This window comes from Giraffa tippelskirchi, chromosome 1, assembly GCF_054371585.1.
Source record: "Giraffa tippelskirchi isolate mGirTip1 chromosome 1, T2T-mGirTip1v1.2.pri, whole genome shotgun sequence".
Taxonomy (NCBI): Eukaryota; Metazoa; Chordata; class Mammalia; order Artiodactyla; family Giraffidae; genus Giraffa; species Giraffa tippelskirchi.
Window position 1 is genome coordinate 61,496,766 of NC_137275.1, and position 14,800 is coordinate 61,511,565.

The 14,800-nt window shown below is 34.2% G+C and overlaps 1 protein-coding gene across 5 annotated transcripts in view; it reads right to left on the bottom strand.

Moving 5' to 3' along the window:
• Positions 1 to 14,800, bottom strand: part of PCDH7 (protocadherin 7) — a 473,893-nt gene that overhangs the window by 242,471 nt on the left and 216,622 nt on the right. For 4 of the 5 annotated variants that reach the window (XM_081529800.1, XM_081530039.1, XM_081529963.1 and 1 more), the window contains one exon: positions 2,437 to 2,653. In XM_081529800.1, the coding sequence (XP_081385926.1) occupies positions 2,437 to 2,653 (217 nt within the window). The remainder of the gene's footprint in view (positions 1 to 2,436; positions 2,654 to 14,800) is intronic. The other variant, XM_081529886.1, reaches the window with a different exon arrangement.

The window sequence follows — 14,800 nt, forward strand, 5'->3', positions numbered from 1 at the left end:
GTTTCTAATAGGTCAAAATTCTTATAGGCTAAAATTCAAAATTCAAAATGTTTGAGGTAATAATAGTTAGGAACTAGGACAGCATCCAAAATGGTATTTTCATGTAAAATCCAATACAAATCCTGATTAAAACCTAACCAAGCAAAACACTGCAGATTACCTGGATTCCAATTAAATGTGACAAATGAATATTTGACAGGTTTCAATTCCAATTCTATTTATGTCAGAATGATCCATTAATATTGAAGATGAAACTATCAGAATTCAAGCAATACAACTACACTTTATGACTAGATAATAGCCTGAAAACGAACACAACAGAACTCTTAAATGTCAACTGCTACATTTGGATCACCCAAAGTGAATCACATCTCCTCTGTCATTACCTATAGATCAAGGCTAACATGAATCACACTGAGCAGATGACAAATGGTTATATAAACTCCAAATTTCAAGTGTCAGTCACATAAAATCAGGAAAAATCAGTTACATGATTATGTTCCTTGGCTGTTGACAAGACTGAAAACATAGTTATAAATAATAACTAAAAGTCTTTGAGAAATGTTTCTCAGTCAACTTGCTAGCCTCTTAACAAGCTCATCTTTTAAGTTTTCCAAGATATGTATGTTTCCTAAAAAGTAGCCACTGTGAATTTGTCATATATAATATGTTTATTATTCATTATTTCTTTCTTATTGTAATGGCACTGAATTCCTTAAACTCAGAAAAGAGAAAATGACATTAAAATATGATTATAATGCCAATGATTGTTAACACCCCCAAAATAAAGGCTTAATTATACTGTATGTTGTTTATAGTGAGAAAAGTACTTTTAAAAATACATATAAAATTATACGATATCATCAAAAGGTAATACAGATATAGCAAAGCCCTTAAAGTAAATGAATCCTGCCTTCCTAGAAAGTGTGTGCATGTGTGTATGTGTGTGTGTGTGTATAAAACATTTTGTGGCATTTTTACTTTAATTTTTACTTTTGTACAAAGATTTCAAACATATTTGCCTTAAATATACATTCATCAGCATCGCAGTTCATATATATCAAAATTGTATTTTAAATTGCATTTTAAAAAATCTAAAAAATAAAAGTGAATTCTTAAAAACCATATCAAACTCCCATCCACATAAGCACACACCGCCATACACACAGATAAGCATGCCTTTATAGCCATAAGGCAAAATGCCATTTAATATCTGGATAATTAATCAAGAAGGAAACCAGCAGACCTTGATATCATATCTACTTATCCAGATAACAATGTGGAAAAATAACTATTTTACATGATTTAGTTTAGCAATAATTTGATTTGGAGTTATGTATGATACATTACTCTCTAATGCTGGATTTTAATATTCATAGGTAAGCTTCCGGAAGAGAAGACTTTCTCCCGCAGTAATAGGTTCTATTTACGTATTGTCACTCAAGAAATTGGTATATAACAAAAAGTTAAAATTTCTTATTTCACTTGGGGGATGGAATGGTGAAAGACATAAATTCACTTCAAGGTTTCACTAGAGATAAAAATGTGTGTGATTCCTCTTCCTCTCTCTGCATATAACCAAATTTCTTCTTATATACAAAATAATAAAGTTAGCAAGAACTTTACCACTCCATTATTTGACATAAATCTATTCTTCAGGCATTTACTTACAACCTTTGGGAACAGAAACAATTGTGAAAAGTGTCATAAGCACTACTAGCAATCTAACATTGTAACTTAAAGGAAAGTGTACACAGGTCAACTGTGGTAATTATGAGACTCATCTCACAACAGGAGAAGAATATAAGGTGCTATAATCTTCCTTCCTCCCTTTCCCTTGCAAAAAAAAGAGAGAGAGAGAAACCTTATAATTAAATGAGAGGGGAGTTCTAATAGCATTTAGACTATATTTTGGAGAATAATACGATACTGTTCTCCTCCTTTGACTCCATTTCAGTTATCGCTTGAAAAGGAGAGGTTTGAAAATGCTTTTCTAAATACCTAGGAGAAGAAAGAACAGAGCCAGGTGTGTTTATTGTCATTTCCTTTTACCAAGACTGGATGATTACAACTGAAGAAATAGTTGCATGACAAAAATGAATAGAAGAAATCAGTGACACAAGACCTTTCTCAGTGGCTATAGTTTAGGTATTATACTAGTTTAGTTTTTCCCATAACAGGTACTACTCTGATTTATTTGTAAAGGTGTTTATTTCTGACAGGCTGGTTTAAAACGATGGAGCAAGTTCAGTGAATTTAATCTAGAGAATTATGTTCCTTTATTTGGCATTTCTATACTTTAGCAAATATTGATTATTTCAAAGAAAACAGGTTTGGTGTCAGCTATTTTATTTTGATTTTAGACTGACCTTCAAGAGTCTACTTATTACGGCTCCCTAGCGTGATTATGTGTGTGGATGTTGTGTTTGCCCCTACCATTTTCCATATGCTCTGCCTCACCAACACTGCCATCCGGCGTGGTCCTTTCATAGTTGTCCTCTGGGAGTGGAAGGGCACCCAGTCTTGGCCCTGATGAGCTCTTACTGCTTGGTGTTTCTGACTCCTCCAGCCCGCTGTCATAGCAACTCTGCAGTGACCCCTGATGTGGGTCCTGAGGCTGACTCACAACAGAAAACGTCACTCTACGAAATGGCTGTAAGAGAAAAGATTCTGAATGTCACTAAGGTATAAGATTGTAAATGATCTTATTTAAAAAATACATAAATTACATACATTAAGGTCGACTGACAACTAATTCAATACAGAATTGTTAATATGATATGTTGAAATTTATTCGCTTAACTCTGTTTTCTGAGGCAATACATAGAGCTTAGATTTTATTATGGAAAAACTGAATATTCCTTTCTGTAACAGAGATAAGAAAACAGCAGTGCTACTGAGACAACACATTTAAATTTGATATGGTACTTCCACACAATCACCACTTTTCTAATCTGTAGTCTTCACTTCAAATATATTTTTCACAAACAGACTCCTTATAAAAACAAGGGTCAGTGATTTTGGAAAGCAATAAATATAGAACTAATCCATAGTAATAAGACCATTTTTAAATACTTTGTCCTTACAGCAGATGGTTTAAAATCAAGTGTTCTGGGAGTTGACTTCAACTATTAAAGGTACAGCTGATAAATAAGATTTCAGATGAAGTGCTAACAGATTGGAATATATTTCTTACTTCATTCATATTAAAAATATTACCTATTGATCCTAAAAGTAACAGTAGTATTGGAATAATGGACAAGAGTTTCATTAACCAGGGAATTGAAAATAAACTAAAAAGTTTAATTCTATGTGCTTTTACCACAACAAATTCACAATTTGCTCAAAAAAGTAACATCATATACTGTCTTTAAGTAGTATTTAAAGTACTGCAAATATTACCCATTGGACATCACAATATAATGTTACTAATGTTGGCTGAATAGAAAACTTACTATATATGGAATTTAAAGGTTATCATAACTACATAATAAAACAGAAACATTTTTGGCTCATTAAGGGAAAAAATTAATGCCATACATCGTCAGGGATATATGTACACATAATATTTTGGAGTAGAACCAATATAAAAGGTTCTATAATATCTCTTTCAGATTATTCTTGGCAACATTGTATTCATTAACTTCTTATACGACTTGAAAGTGGCATAAATGTACAGTTTTTTGAACCTGTAACTCAGATTGTTTTTTTCTAATATAAAGATAAAACTAATATTGCCAGAATAGTCAGAAAGGTAAAGAACCTTTTCTGCACTTTTACATTTGCATATTAGTGGTACAAATCACCCATCACAACTAGAACTAGTAGAATTTTTAAAATGTTAAGTCTAATCTACATACCATAGGCTATTAATGGGAAAGCTAAGAAGAACTGTGACATTTCCCTCCAAATTTATAAATTGGTCTCACTAGAGACAAAGACATGCTTCCACAAAACTTCCCTTTATTTTGTCTCAGATAGAAGACTGGCCAGGAATATTGTCTTTTGTCCATATTTCTAACCAAGTACCTCTCCTTCAACGTACATATTAGAGTATATAGTCTTTATAAAATCTATACTTTTCCATTTAATTCAAAATCAAACTTTAAGAAACTCTGAATTCTATTGGAAACATTTAAAGCATGTTCTCTTCTTTATAATGTTTCCCTGAATTGGGACTGCAGTATTTTAAAACAATTACAAAATATTACTAGGATAAACATCATACACGCCATGGGCCAAAATTTACTAGCAATAAAATCTCTAGAAACATTTTCCTTATTTCACTATTAATTCTCACATTGCTTTAGAGTAGTATAATTGTGATATTTTACCTTATTTCTTAATAAATATGAAATCAATTTGTATTTACCATTCTTTATCTTATGTGTGCATATTTTTCTTTCTTTTTTTCCCATTTATCATCCCGATTGACTGCAGCCCCTCTGTGAATTATGCTCAATATCACCTCAGAAATGGAATCAATGACAGTCCCTAAAACCACATTGCTTTGCACATAGAAGCCACTTAGCAAATATTACTAAACAATAAAATTGTAATGACAATGCTGAATTTAGGAAATAATGCTATGGGTCATGAAAACATACTATCATTTCAAGACATAGCAATGGATTAAGAAAGTCACATTAAAAATAAAAGAGGGTCAAAGTCTTTTTAATTCTATTTTAATGATTCTCAAATCTTTTAGAATCAGTTCACTAATGCAAGGAGAAAGTTCAAAATGAATACAGAAATACGTAAATTATGCTAATAGATTGACAAAGAGAAATAAGAAATTATGAGAGAAAACATTTCATTTTGATATAAAAAAGAAAATGATTTTTGAATGAAGGTGTTAATCTCATAATCTGTGCTTAAATGCTGGTTCTACCAAAAGTGATACTAGAATATCACAGACAGGAGATAGGCTATGTTTACAATAAAAAAGTCAAAAAAACTTTTTTCTATCATGCATTGTATAATAACTGCTATGAATCTGTGCATTTTACTTTCTAGATTCTGTACCCTATTTTAATTGTGAATATTTTACTCCCCATGAATTACTGTAGGTTACATATTAAGTTTAATGATAAAATGAAAATGTTGTAATTTTAAAATACTAAGATCAATATATACACAAGAAAATGCTCAGATCCATTAATACTTCCTTTTTGCATAAAAAGCTCTTTCATTTAAAATCATATCTAAATGAATGGAAAAATGTCTTATAATAAAATCTGAAATAAAAAATATTACCCAATGGATCATAAAATGCCCTATCTATCATTTTTATCTGCATTTTAAAAAATTCCAATAGAATTCTACATACGTTATAAACACTACATTATTATCTCAGATGGTATGGTCCTTTAAGTATTCTTGGAATATCCCTGGAAAGTCACAGAAGCATGGTTCCATCTTGAGATGCAAAAGTATGGTATGAAGATATCTAGTGACCTGAGGTGTTTGAGCTTTTGACTTTTCTGTCTACAGTGACAAATGACATGTCTTGCAAAGGCAAACTCATTTTCTATGCAAAACAGGAAAAAGCAGAAGAGCTTGAGGAAGAGTGTCAGTCTCCCAGCTTTTTGAAACAATGAAGATGTGCTTGAAAACTAAGTAAGTAATGCAAGAAAGAAGTCTCCAAGAGACTTCCCTGGCAGTCCAGGGGTTAAGACTTTGCCTTCCAACTCAGGGGCTGCAGGTTTGATCCCTGGTCAGGGTGCTAAGATCCCACATGCCTCGTGGCCAAAAACAACAGAACATAAAACAAAAGCAATATTGTGATAAATTCAATAAAGACTAAAAATGGTCCACATTAAAAAAAAAAAAAGAATCTTAAAAGATGAAGTCCCCAAAAAAGTTTTTCCAAAAATTGTGAGTGGTATGTGTGTGAGAATTATAAACAAGAGGGGCTGGAAATCAAAGATTTTTATTAGGCAAATAAATGACCTAATTAAAGGGGTGAGATTAAAGACATGGTCTGACCATTACCTACAAAAGAGTAGGAGGAAGAAATGTTGAAGGCAGAGGATTATGCTAAAAAAGAGAGGGGATTGTCTTTTTGTCTTGGTTATGGTTTCTTTTGCTGTGAGAAAGCTTTTAAGTTTAATTAGGTCCCTCTATGGTGACCTAATTGGAAAGGAAGTCCAAAATAGAGGGGGAATATGTATATGTATAGCTGATTCACTTTGATGTACAGCAGAAACTAACAAAATATTGTAAAGCAACTATACTCCAATAAAAATTTTTAAAAAGAAGGAAAGAAAGAATGGGGAAACAGCAATAAGAATGCTCAGCAAGACCATTACAGAGCAAACTTGTGTGGCTGACTGGTTCTAATCATTATACCTACGTTTGTTATGTCCCATTGTATCTCAGGTTTCAAGAATGTTCCAACAATAATTCTATAGATTTAAGAAACTCAAAATCTTATAGGTATATAAAAACAGCCAAAAAATATAACATGATTAAGTTTCCAACAATGTAAAGGCACCCCTCCAAAAAAAATTCCATGAAATTTGCTTATGAATTCAGGCAGGCATTGAAAAGAAAGGGTTTCTGGGTTGAGATCTCTAAAATAATTTTGATATATAATATATATTTGACGGCTGATTATAGACTTCATAATTGAAAACAGGGGCAAAGAATAAAATATAAGACCAATAAGAAAACCAAGTTACTTTTGAGACTCAGAAACCAAGGAACCTGGTAATTTCTGGAAAGCAGATAAAATCTTATGTGATCAAAGGCATCAGAGATGGTGAGAAGAATATTGATTACTATAAGTCCATTGGATTCATCCATTAGGAGGTCATTTTTGTTATAAAATCTCTAAACTCTGGGGAACAATTCTAGGAGATTAAGCCAGAGGAAGTAAAAGCCCCACTTGTAAACATAAGGAGACATGGAGAAAGTGGGTGTAGGCTTCTAATTTTTAAAATGGTGTGATATAAGAGAGATGTTGGGTGGCAGTTAAAAGGAATAAGATTTATGTAAAACCTTTATCTATTTTTTTGTCTTTCTTGTTATTGAAAAAAAAAAATGCTTTAGGGTAAGTAGTTGAAGATGCCAGCAAAAATGATAAGCAAAAAATATGCCTAATAATATAAAGTTGTCCAAAAATGAAAGAAATCAGAGACTAGAAGTAAACTAGCTAGAATTAATAGAGAAATAAAATTAAAATCACAAAGGCAAGGCAAACAGTAAAACCTGTTGGGGAATTGCATGCATGGTCCATGTGTGTGTGTTTAATGAGAAAAAAAAAAAATATATATATATATATTAGAAACAACAGAAAAATAGAAAAAAGATTCTATTCCAAGCAACCTTATGGATTCCCTATTGACCTCAGAAAAGTTAGCTGACCTCTGGCTCTTGTGCCTTAGGCTCAGGGTCTGTAAAATGCAGAAAATAATATCTATCCCTTACTAACTTAAACTTTCTGAGAAATAATGAGATAGCTTCTACAAAGAGCCTTAAGCTCCCTCAAAGACATATACTATAAAAGGTATTATACCTCAGGCCACAGCTATATAATGAGAACTATCTCTTGTTATGTTTTAAGTTTTGTTTTTTTTTTCCTCAGAAAATAAAGAGCTGGTCCAATAATTTACAAAGTTTCTAAATATAATTTTAAAAATCCATGTGAAATCTCAAACCTAAGTCTCCTATTCATGCACTGATTTTTGTTTTTCTAAATGCAAGTTATTTGTGAAACAAATGGTACACAAATAATGCCCAAATTTTTCAAAAATATTTGAATCCAATCATTTACTGAGCATGAACATCTATAAGTTTAATTATTTAAGAGTGACGTTCATGAATTAATTTTTGTTTCCATTATGACAAACTGGAGACTTTCACTTGAAGACACACATATATTCAAAGGTAACTCTGGGGCTTCCCTTATGGCTTAGTAGTAAAGAATCTGCCTGTCAATGCAGAAACATGGGTTCATCCCCTGATACAGGAAGATGCCACGTGCTGCAAAGCAGCTAAGCCAAGGCACCATGGCTATAGAGCCCACACTCGAGAGGACCGAGCCACAACTCCTGAAGCTTGCATGCCCCAGGGCCCATGCTCTGCAACAAGAGAAGCCACCCCAATGAGAAGCCCTCCCATGGCAACTAGAGAGTAGTACCTGCTTGTCACAACTAAAGAAATAGCCTGCGCTGCAATAAAGACCAAGCACAGCCAAAAATAAATAAATAAACTTATCTTTTTTAAAGGTTGCTTTGGATAATATCCAATCCCTGGAGCAGGGGATGTACTTTGATAGTCATGCCAGGCCCCAACTGATGGATTAAAATTGACTTTGCTCTAAACTACTATAGACTGGGAATCAGTCTATTCTTCATATTATCCTTACCCATTCTTTATATAATCTTATTCACTTGCTATTTTGAAATCTAGAGGTCACATGGGAAGTGGACAGAGGCATGAATGGAGAGAGCCTCTCCCTTCTATCCTTGCCCTCATGCTGTGGGGTATGTAAGTCTGGCTGTCTCTTCTTACCCTCCTCTCCTCAGCGGGAATTCTGATACACCCAAGATGAGGGACATGTGATTGCCATGATCATCTCCACAAATAAAATTAACCTAGCTGAAGCTCCAATATATTGGCCATCTGATGTGAAGAGCCAACTCACTAGAAAAGACCTTGATGCTAGGAAAGATAGAAGGCAGAAGAAGAAGGGGATGACAGAGATCGAGATGGTTGGATGGCATCACTGACTCATTGGGCATGAGATTGAGCAACCTCTTGGTGTTGGTAAACGACAGGGAAGCCTGGCTTGCTGCAGTCCATGAGATTGCAAAGAGTCGGATACGACTGAGTGACTGAACAACAACAAATAAACTTGAAAGGACAAAAATAGCAAATAAGAATAAAATTGGGTGCTGGGGGATACACACTGTAACATATTTAGTACATACATTTACCTATTAATATTTTGGATTTTTTTAAATTTGGAAAACATGAACAGTAGTTAAAATGGTATATAGGTAAACTTGGTATCAAGAGAAAGACACCTTGCTTAGATGAGGAGAGGATTTAGGATATGTGTGGATGACAAAAATAAGGCTTGCATTCTAATGACAGTAATGCAAGGTGTGAGGCATTCATGACAGGAAAAGGTGATGAACATTTGATTCATTCTTCTTTTTTATAAAATTTCATCTCCACAATTGCAAATGTGAATTACCAAACAGTAAATGTAAACCAAGGCAATCCAGCAGGTTTCTGGAGGTCACATAAGAAGTTATCACAATCCCCACTTTACTTCATATATGGAGTAGAAGCCAGATTTCATCCTGCTTTATTCAGAGAGTTCACAGAAAATTAAGTTCATACATTTCAAATTCATTAGAGGACTGGGACAATCTTCTAAAAAGCTTTTTTTCCCCCCAATATCTAGAAAGTGGAAGTGTTAGTTGCTCAGTCGTGTCCAACTCTTTGTGACCCCACAGACTGTAGCCCACAAGACTCCTCTGTCCATGGCATTCTCTAGGCAAGAATACTGGAAGGGGTAGCCATTTCCTTCTCTAGGAGATCTTCCAGACCCAGAGATTGAACCAGGGTCTCATGCACTGCAGGTGGATTCTCTACCATCTGAGTCACCAGGAAGCCTAGAAAGTTGATGTCAAATTGTCCAACTGTCTTATTTTTCTATCTTGCAGATTTGTTTTAATTTTAGAGAACCATATAACTGCCCTCCTTTTTTGAAAGTACTGACATAATAGCATACACTATAAATAATCTGCACTTTTGAGGAAATTCATTCTGAAATTAACAGTAATATGTTATTCTGTTTTCAGAATTCAGTCATTGGCATTACATCTCCAGGTGCTACCTATTTTAAAAAAATCTTTGTCACAAAGTTCATTTATAATTTCTAAGAAAAGCAATAAAGACCAGATGCACATTCACAAAAATATGAAAATAATAACAATGTATTTTTATCCATTCTTAATTGTTAAATTGTTTAAAACATAACCATCACAACATAAATGAATATTAAGTCTCATAATCAGACACAGTTAAAAATATTGACCTTCCACTTGCATTAACAAAATCCTCTAAGTTATAATCTTCACAATAATAATAGATTGTGTTTTTTTATTAGGGCAGTGGCTAATATTTGAAAAGGGAAAGAAAAGAGTTGGACTTTAGGATATCCTATTATACACAATGCTTACAGTAAAAGAGAAAACAGCATCAAGTTAACAATGCAGAAACTTTCCCCTTGGAGTCCATCAACCTAGTGACACCACCTTTTTGGGGATTTCATTTGCAAGAGAATAGAACTCAAAAAATGACGCTAGAAAGAGCTACAGGTTAAATCTCTTTCCCTGTTGGATGCTGTTCTGTGTCTTACAGACAACTTTATTGGGAACTTTAAATCTGTACCTTCCTTTTTAGTTTCAATAGTTTCTCCATAAATCGTCTTCTTATCTGGAACTCACATACAACTTTCTCAGTCACATCAATTATTTCTGAATGGGCTGAAAAGGCTTTTCTATTTTTTCCAATTCACTTAGTTATGTCCATCAAACAGACTTCTAATGACTCCCTTTGTCAGTCATTAAGCACTAAAACAGTCATGGAGCAGAATATTGCTAAATTAAAAGCACTGCTGCTTTTGCTTTTTCTTTTAAAAGGAAAGAAAACTGTAAGATCTTTCCTTGCAAATGAACAGGTACTTGATTAATCTGCAAACATTTTCAACCAGTGTCAGTGGCTATTGAACAAACATATCTAAGATTCCATAGTGCATTAGTTGAAATACGTCTGGCAGAATCTTCAAAAAAACTTTAATGAGGTCTTTTAACTTTTTAGGGGCATCTTCCTTTGCTAACATCTTAAGCTTCTTCTGAACTTCAAATCTCCTTTCTTTCTTTCAAGTAAATAGCTGATGAAAGGGTATTAAAAAGAAACATGTTGAGACATTTGGATTGGTTAATTAAAACACTCATTTGGGGAAGGAGAAGTTAAATAATCGTATTTCTTCTGACTTGCATGCAGTTACATATTTGACATTGTTGTATATATTTGTTCTGCAGAAACTAAGAATGCAGGTTATACTTAATAGTTCTTAGTCCACTAGATGGAGAAGGCAATGGCACCCCACTCCAGTAGTCTTGCCTGGAAAATCCCATGGACAGAGGAGCCTGGTAGGCTACAGTCCATGGGGTCACTAAGAGTCGGACACGACTGAATGACTTCACTTTCACTTTTCCCTTTCATGCACTGGAGAAGGAAATGGCAACCCACTCCAGTGTTCTTGCCTGGAGAATCCCAGGGACGGCGGAGCCTGGTGGGCTGCCGTCTATGGGGTCGCACAGAGTCGGACACGACTGACGCGACTTAGCAGCAGCAGCATTCCACTAGATCACAAGAGTGAAGTGTTATTTGCTCAGTCATGTAAAACTCTGAGAAATCAAGACTGGGGCTTGCCAGGCTCTTCTGTCCATGTGCTTCTCCAGGGAAAAATACTGGAGTGGGTTGCCATTTCCTTCTCCACAATATTGCAAAAGAACAATAATGATAATATTAAAATAGTAGCTATTCATTTCACTTGTGTTGTCACTTTTCCTCATGTGTGGGTCATACTGATATTTTGATTTTGAAAATGAGAAAAGAATAATGAACTTAATATTCAAACTACTGCAAGAACTACTCTAAGCTAAAAATACAAGTTTGTCTCATATTTTTTTAGTGAAAAATATCAGAAAACAGCAGAGAAAAAAGCCTAAAAGTTTTAGTAATGTAGGCAAATATTATTTTCTGAAAACTTCTAAATAAGATATTGTACTCTAAAATACAACTTGTGGGCCCTTTGTATTGTGGACACATTGTTTGATCTATTTTTTTCTCTTTTTGCTGGCTTCCATTAAGCCTAGTTGAGGATTTGGCAAACTTTTTCTATGAAAGGACAGAAAATAAATATTTTAGGCTTTGTAGGTCATGGGTCTTTGTCACAACTACTCATTCTGACATTGTCCTGAAAAAACATCCGTTGAAGATACATAAATGAATAAGAATGGCTAGGTTCCAATAATACTTTATTGATTAAAACAGGAAATTGAATTTCATATAATTTTCTGATTCATAAAATGCTGTTTTAAAATTTTTAATCATATTGAAATGTAAAAAATCAAATGTAAAAAATACAATTTTTCTGTTGTATTAACCTTTTAAAAATTACTGTATATTTTTAACCAGTGCATAAAGTCCTCATAAACAGTGTGTATCAATTATATCTGTTTCAATGACAGTGCCTTGAAAATAGTTTATATTCAATTGTCATTTGTTAGCTGGTTTTAATATTTATTGTCTTTTTTGAATATAACTCTGAAGTAGACAATCAGCAGACATGGAGTCCAGTACTTGTTCTGATACTAAGTGTAAAATATGGTGGAAAGATTCATCTTGTAGTTTTAGGATCTTCAACTTTAAAAGGAAAGAGTTTTAGCAAATGATATTTAGCATCTTTTCCAGTTCCTTAATTCTTTGAAACTATAAGAAGATAGGTTTGTTCAATAAGTCCATAAATGGCTGAAATGTGTGATTTTAAACTACACTTTTTCACCCTTTAAGAAATTCCTTAGTACACTGCATGTACTGCATGTACAAATTCCTTAGTACAATTCTTCAAAACATTAAAGCAACTTGGAATGTGTTTACTCATGAAGCAAGAATCATGAACAAACATATGCATAATAACAAAACATTTTAGTCAATCATCTTAATGAAAAGCTACAAAAATGACTTAACATCTTTGTGAAAGGTGTTTTTAAAAAGTAAAGACATTCTCTGGAATGTCAGCGCCATGATATAAGCTTGTCTAAATGTTCCCTATCCTCTGAAACCACCTCTTTTGTGAGTTCTTCTTTGACTCACGCCCCAAAAATGTTCAAGCGAAAAAAAAAAAAAATACTCGAGTTCCTACTGTGTGCTAGAGACTGTGAGATCTCATTCATCTCTTAAAGGTATGCTTTGAATAGCAGAGGTTAGCAAGGTTGGTATGAAATTGAGTGGTGAAAACATGCTGTGCTGTTGATTGCATTTCACCTCCCAATTCCTTTGAGACCCTACACAGTCCCTTGTAAGTTTCTATGTTTACATGCACAGAAAAACAGGAAGGCAGAGGGAGTCCTATTTAGGAAAAGAGATTATTGACAGGCAGCTAATGAGAAAAAGACTATCTTTGCAATGATACTCAATTCAACAAAAGCTTATTAAGCACTTGCTTTGTGCCTGCCACTGCGCCGAAAAATCTACATGCTGCAAATTTAGGCATTAAACTCAGCTGGGCAAGTGTAGAATAATCATACAAAAGCACTCACAGAATACAAGCAAAGCTTTCTTTTTTCCTTTTTGCTATTGTGATAATCATCAAAAGCTCAGTTCACAAACCTCTCAGTTGCTTTGCATGACTATTTCACATACCCATAGAGTTCCACAAGTGCTGAATGAGGTTGATAAAAACCTGTGTCTTAAACTACGCAGTTGGAGTTAGACTGCAGCAGTTCAAGGGAGCAATGCTGAAGAACCAACTGGGACTCCTAAAGAACTGTCCAGGTTTCCGACTGCTAAAATATTAACACTGAAAAAATAAACAACAGCAACAAGGAAAAAAAAATAATAACCTTTTAAAAGCTACCTCCTTTTACATAGGCTTTCCAGGTGGCGCTAGTGGTAAAGAATCCACTTGCAATTCAGGAGATGCAGATGTGGGTTTGATCCCTGGGTGGAGAAGATCCCCTGGAGGATGGCATGGCAACCCAATCCAGTATTTTTGCCTGGAGAATTCCATGGACAGAGAAGACTGGCGGGTTACAGTTCATAAGGTCACAAAGAGTTGAACACAACTGAAGTGACTTAACAGTCACACACACAAAATACATAGAAGTTTAGATGCATAGACAGGAGCCTGCCTCATAAACACCTGAATCAATCCTCTCATCCTGAAATGAATGAAAATGAAACTTGCATTTTAGGATCCACTCAAACAGATGCTCCAGATTTTTTTTTCCCTTTTTTTTCCCCTTTTCTATCTTAGACATTGCATTGAAACTGCACCTGGTAAAACTTGTTTGGGAAGCTACATAGATTTTAAAAACATTATGTTTTCATATTCTACAGAATGGAGGTCTGTGTCCTTAAGTAGCTTTTCCTGGTCTGAATAGATTAAAGTGTCTGAGAGAAATCAAGATAGACAAATGGAATATGGGTCTGCAGTTTTACTTAAGCATTTAATTAGTGAACTGAGTTGAAACCTAACTCAAGCCAAATCTTCTGCTACCCACATGAACCCATACCTCTGCCATCTCTGCTGGTTTACTTGTTTTATTTTCTCTGTACTTTGTTTAAAAGAAAAGTTACAAGGGTCCCTAAGGAAAAATGTATTCAATGCCCAGGTATACTTGTTTTCATTCCTTAACAGAAGTCAAATAACTCCAGAAAAATGAGTGAAAGTGGACTTAGAAGGCAGAAAGGTGGACTCTGATGATACATACATCCTAATCCTTGGCACCTGTGAACTGGTGAACTTACATGCAAAAGGAGAATTTAAGATTGCAGATAGATTAAGCTCACTAATCAACCGATATTAAAATAGGGATATTATTTTGGATTATCTAGGTGGGCCCAATGTAATCACAGGTTTCTTTTTTTTTCTTTTTTTAAAATTTATTTATTTTTAATTGAGGGCTTCCCTTGTGGCTCAGCTGGTAAAGATTCCGCCTTCAATGCAAGAGACCTGGGTTCAATCCCTGGGCTGGGAAGATACCCTGGA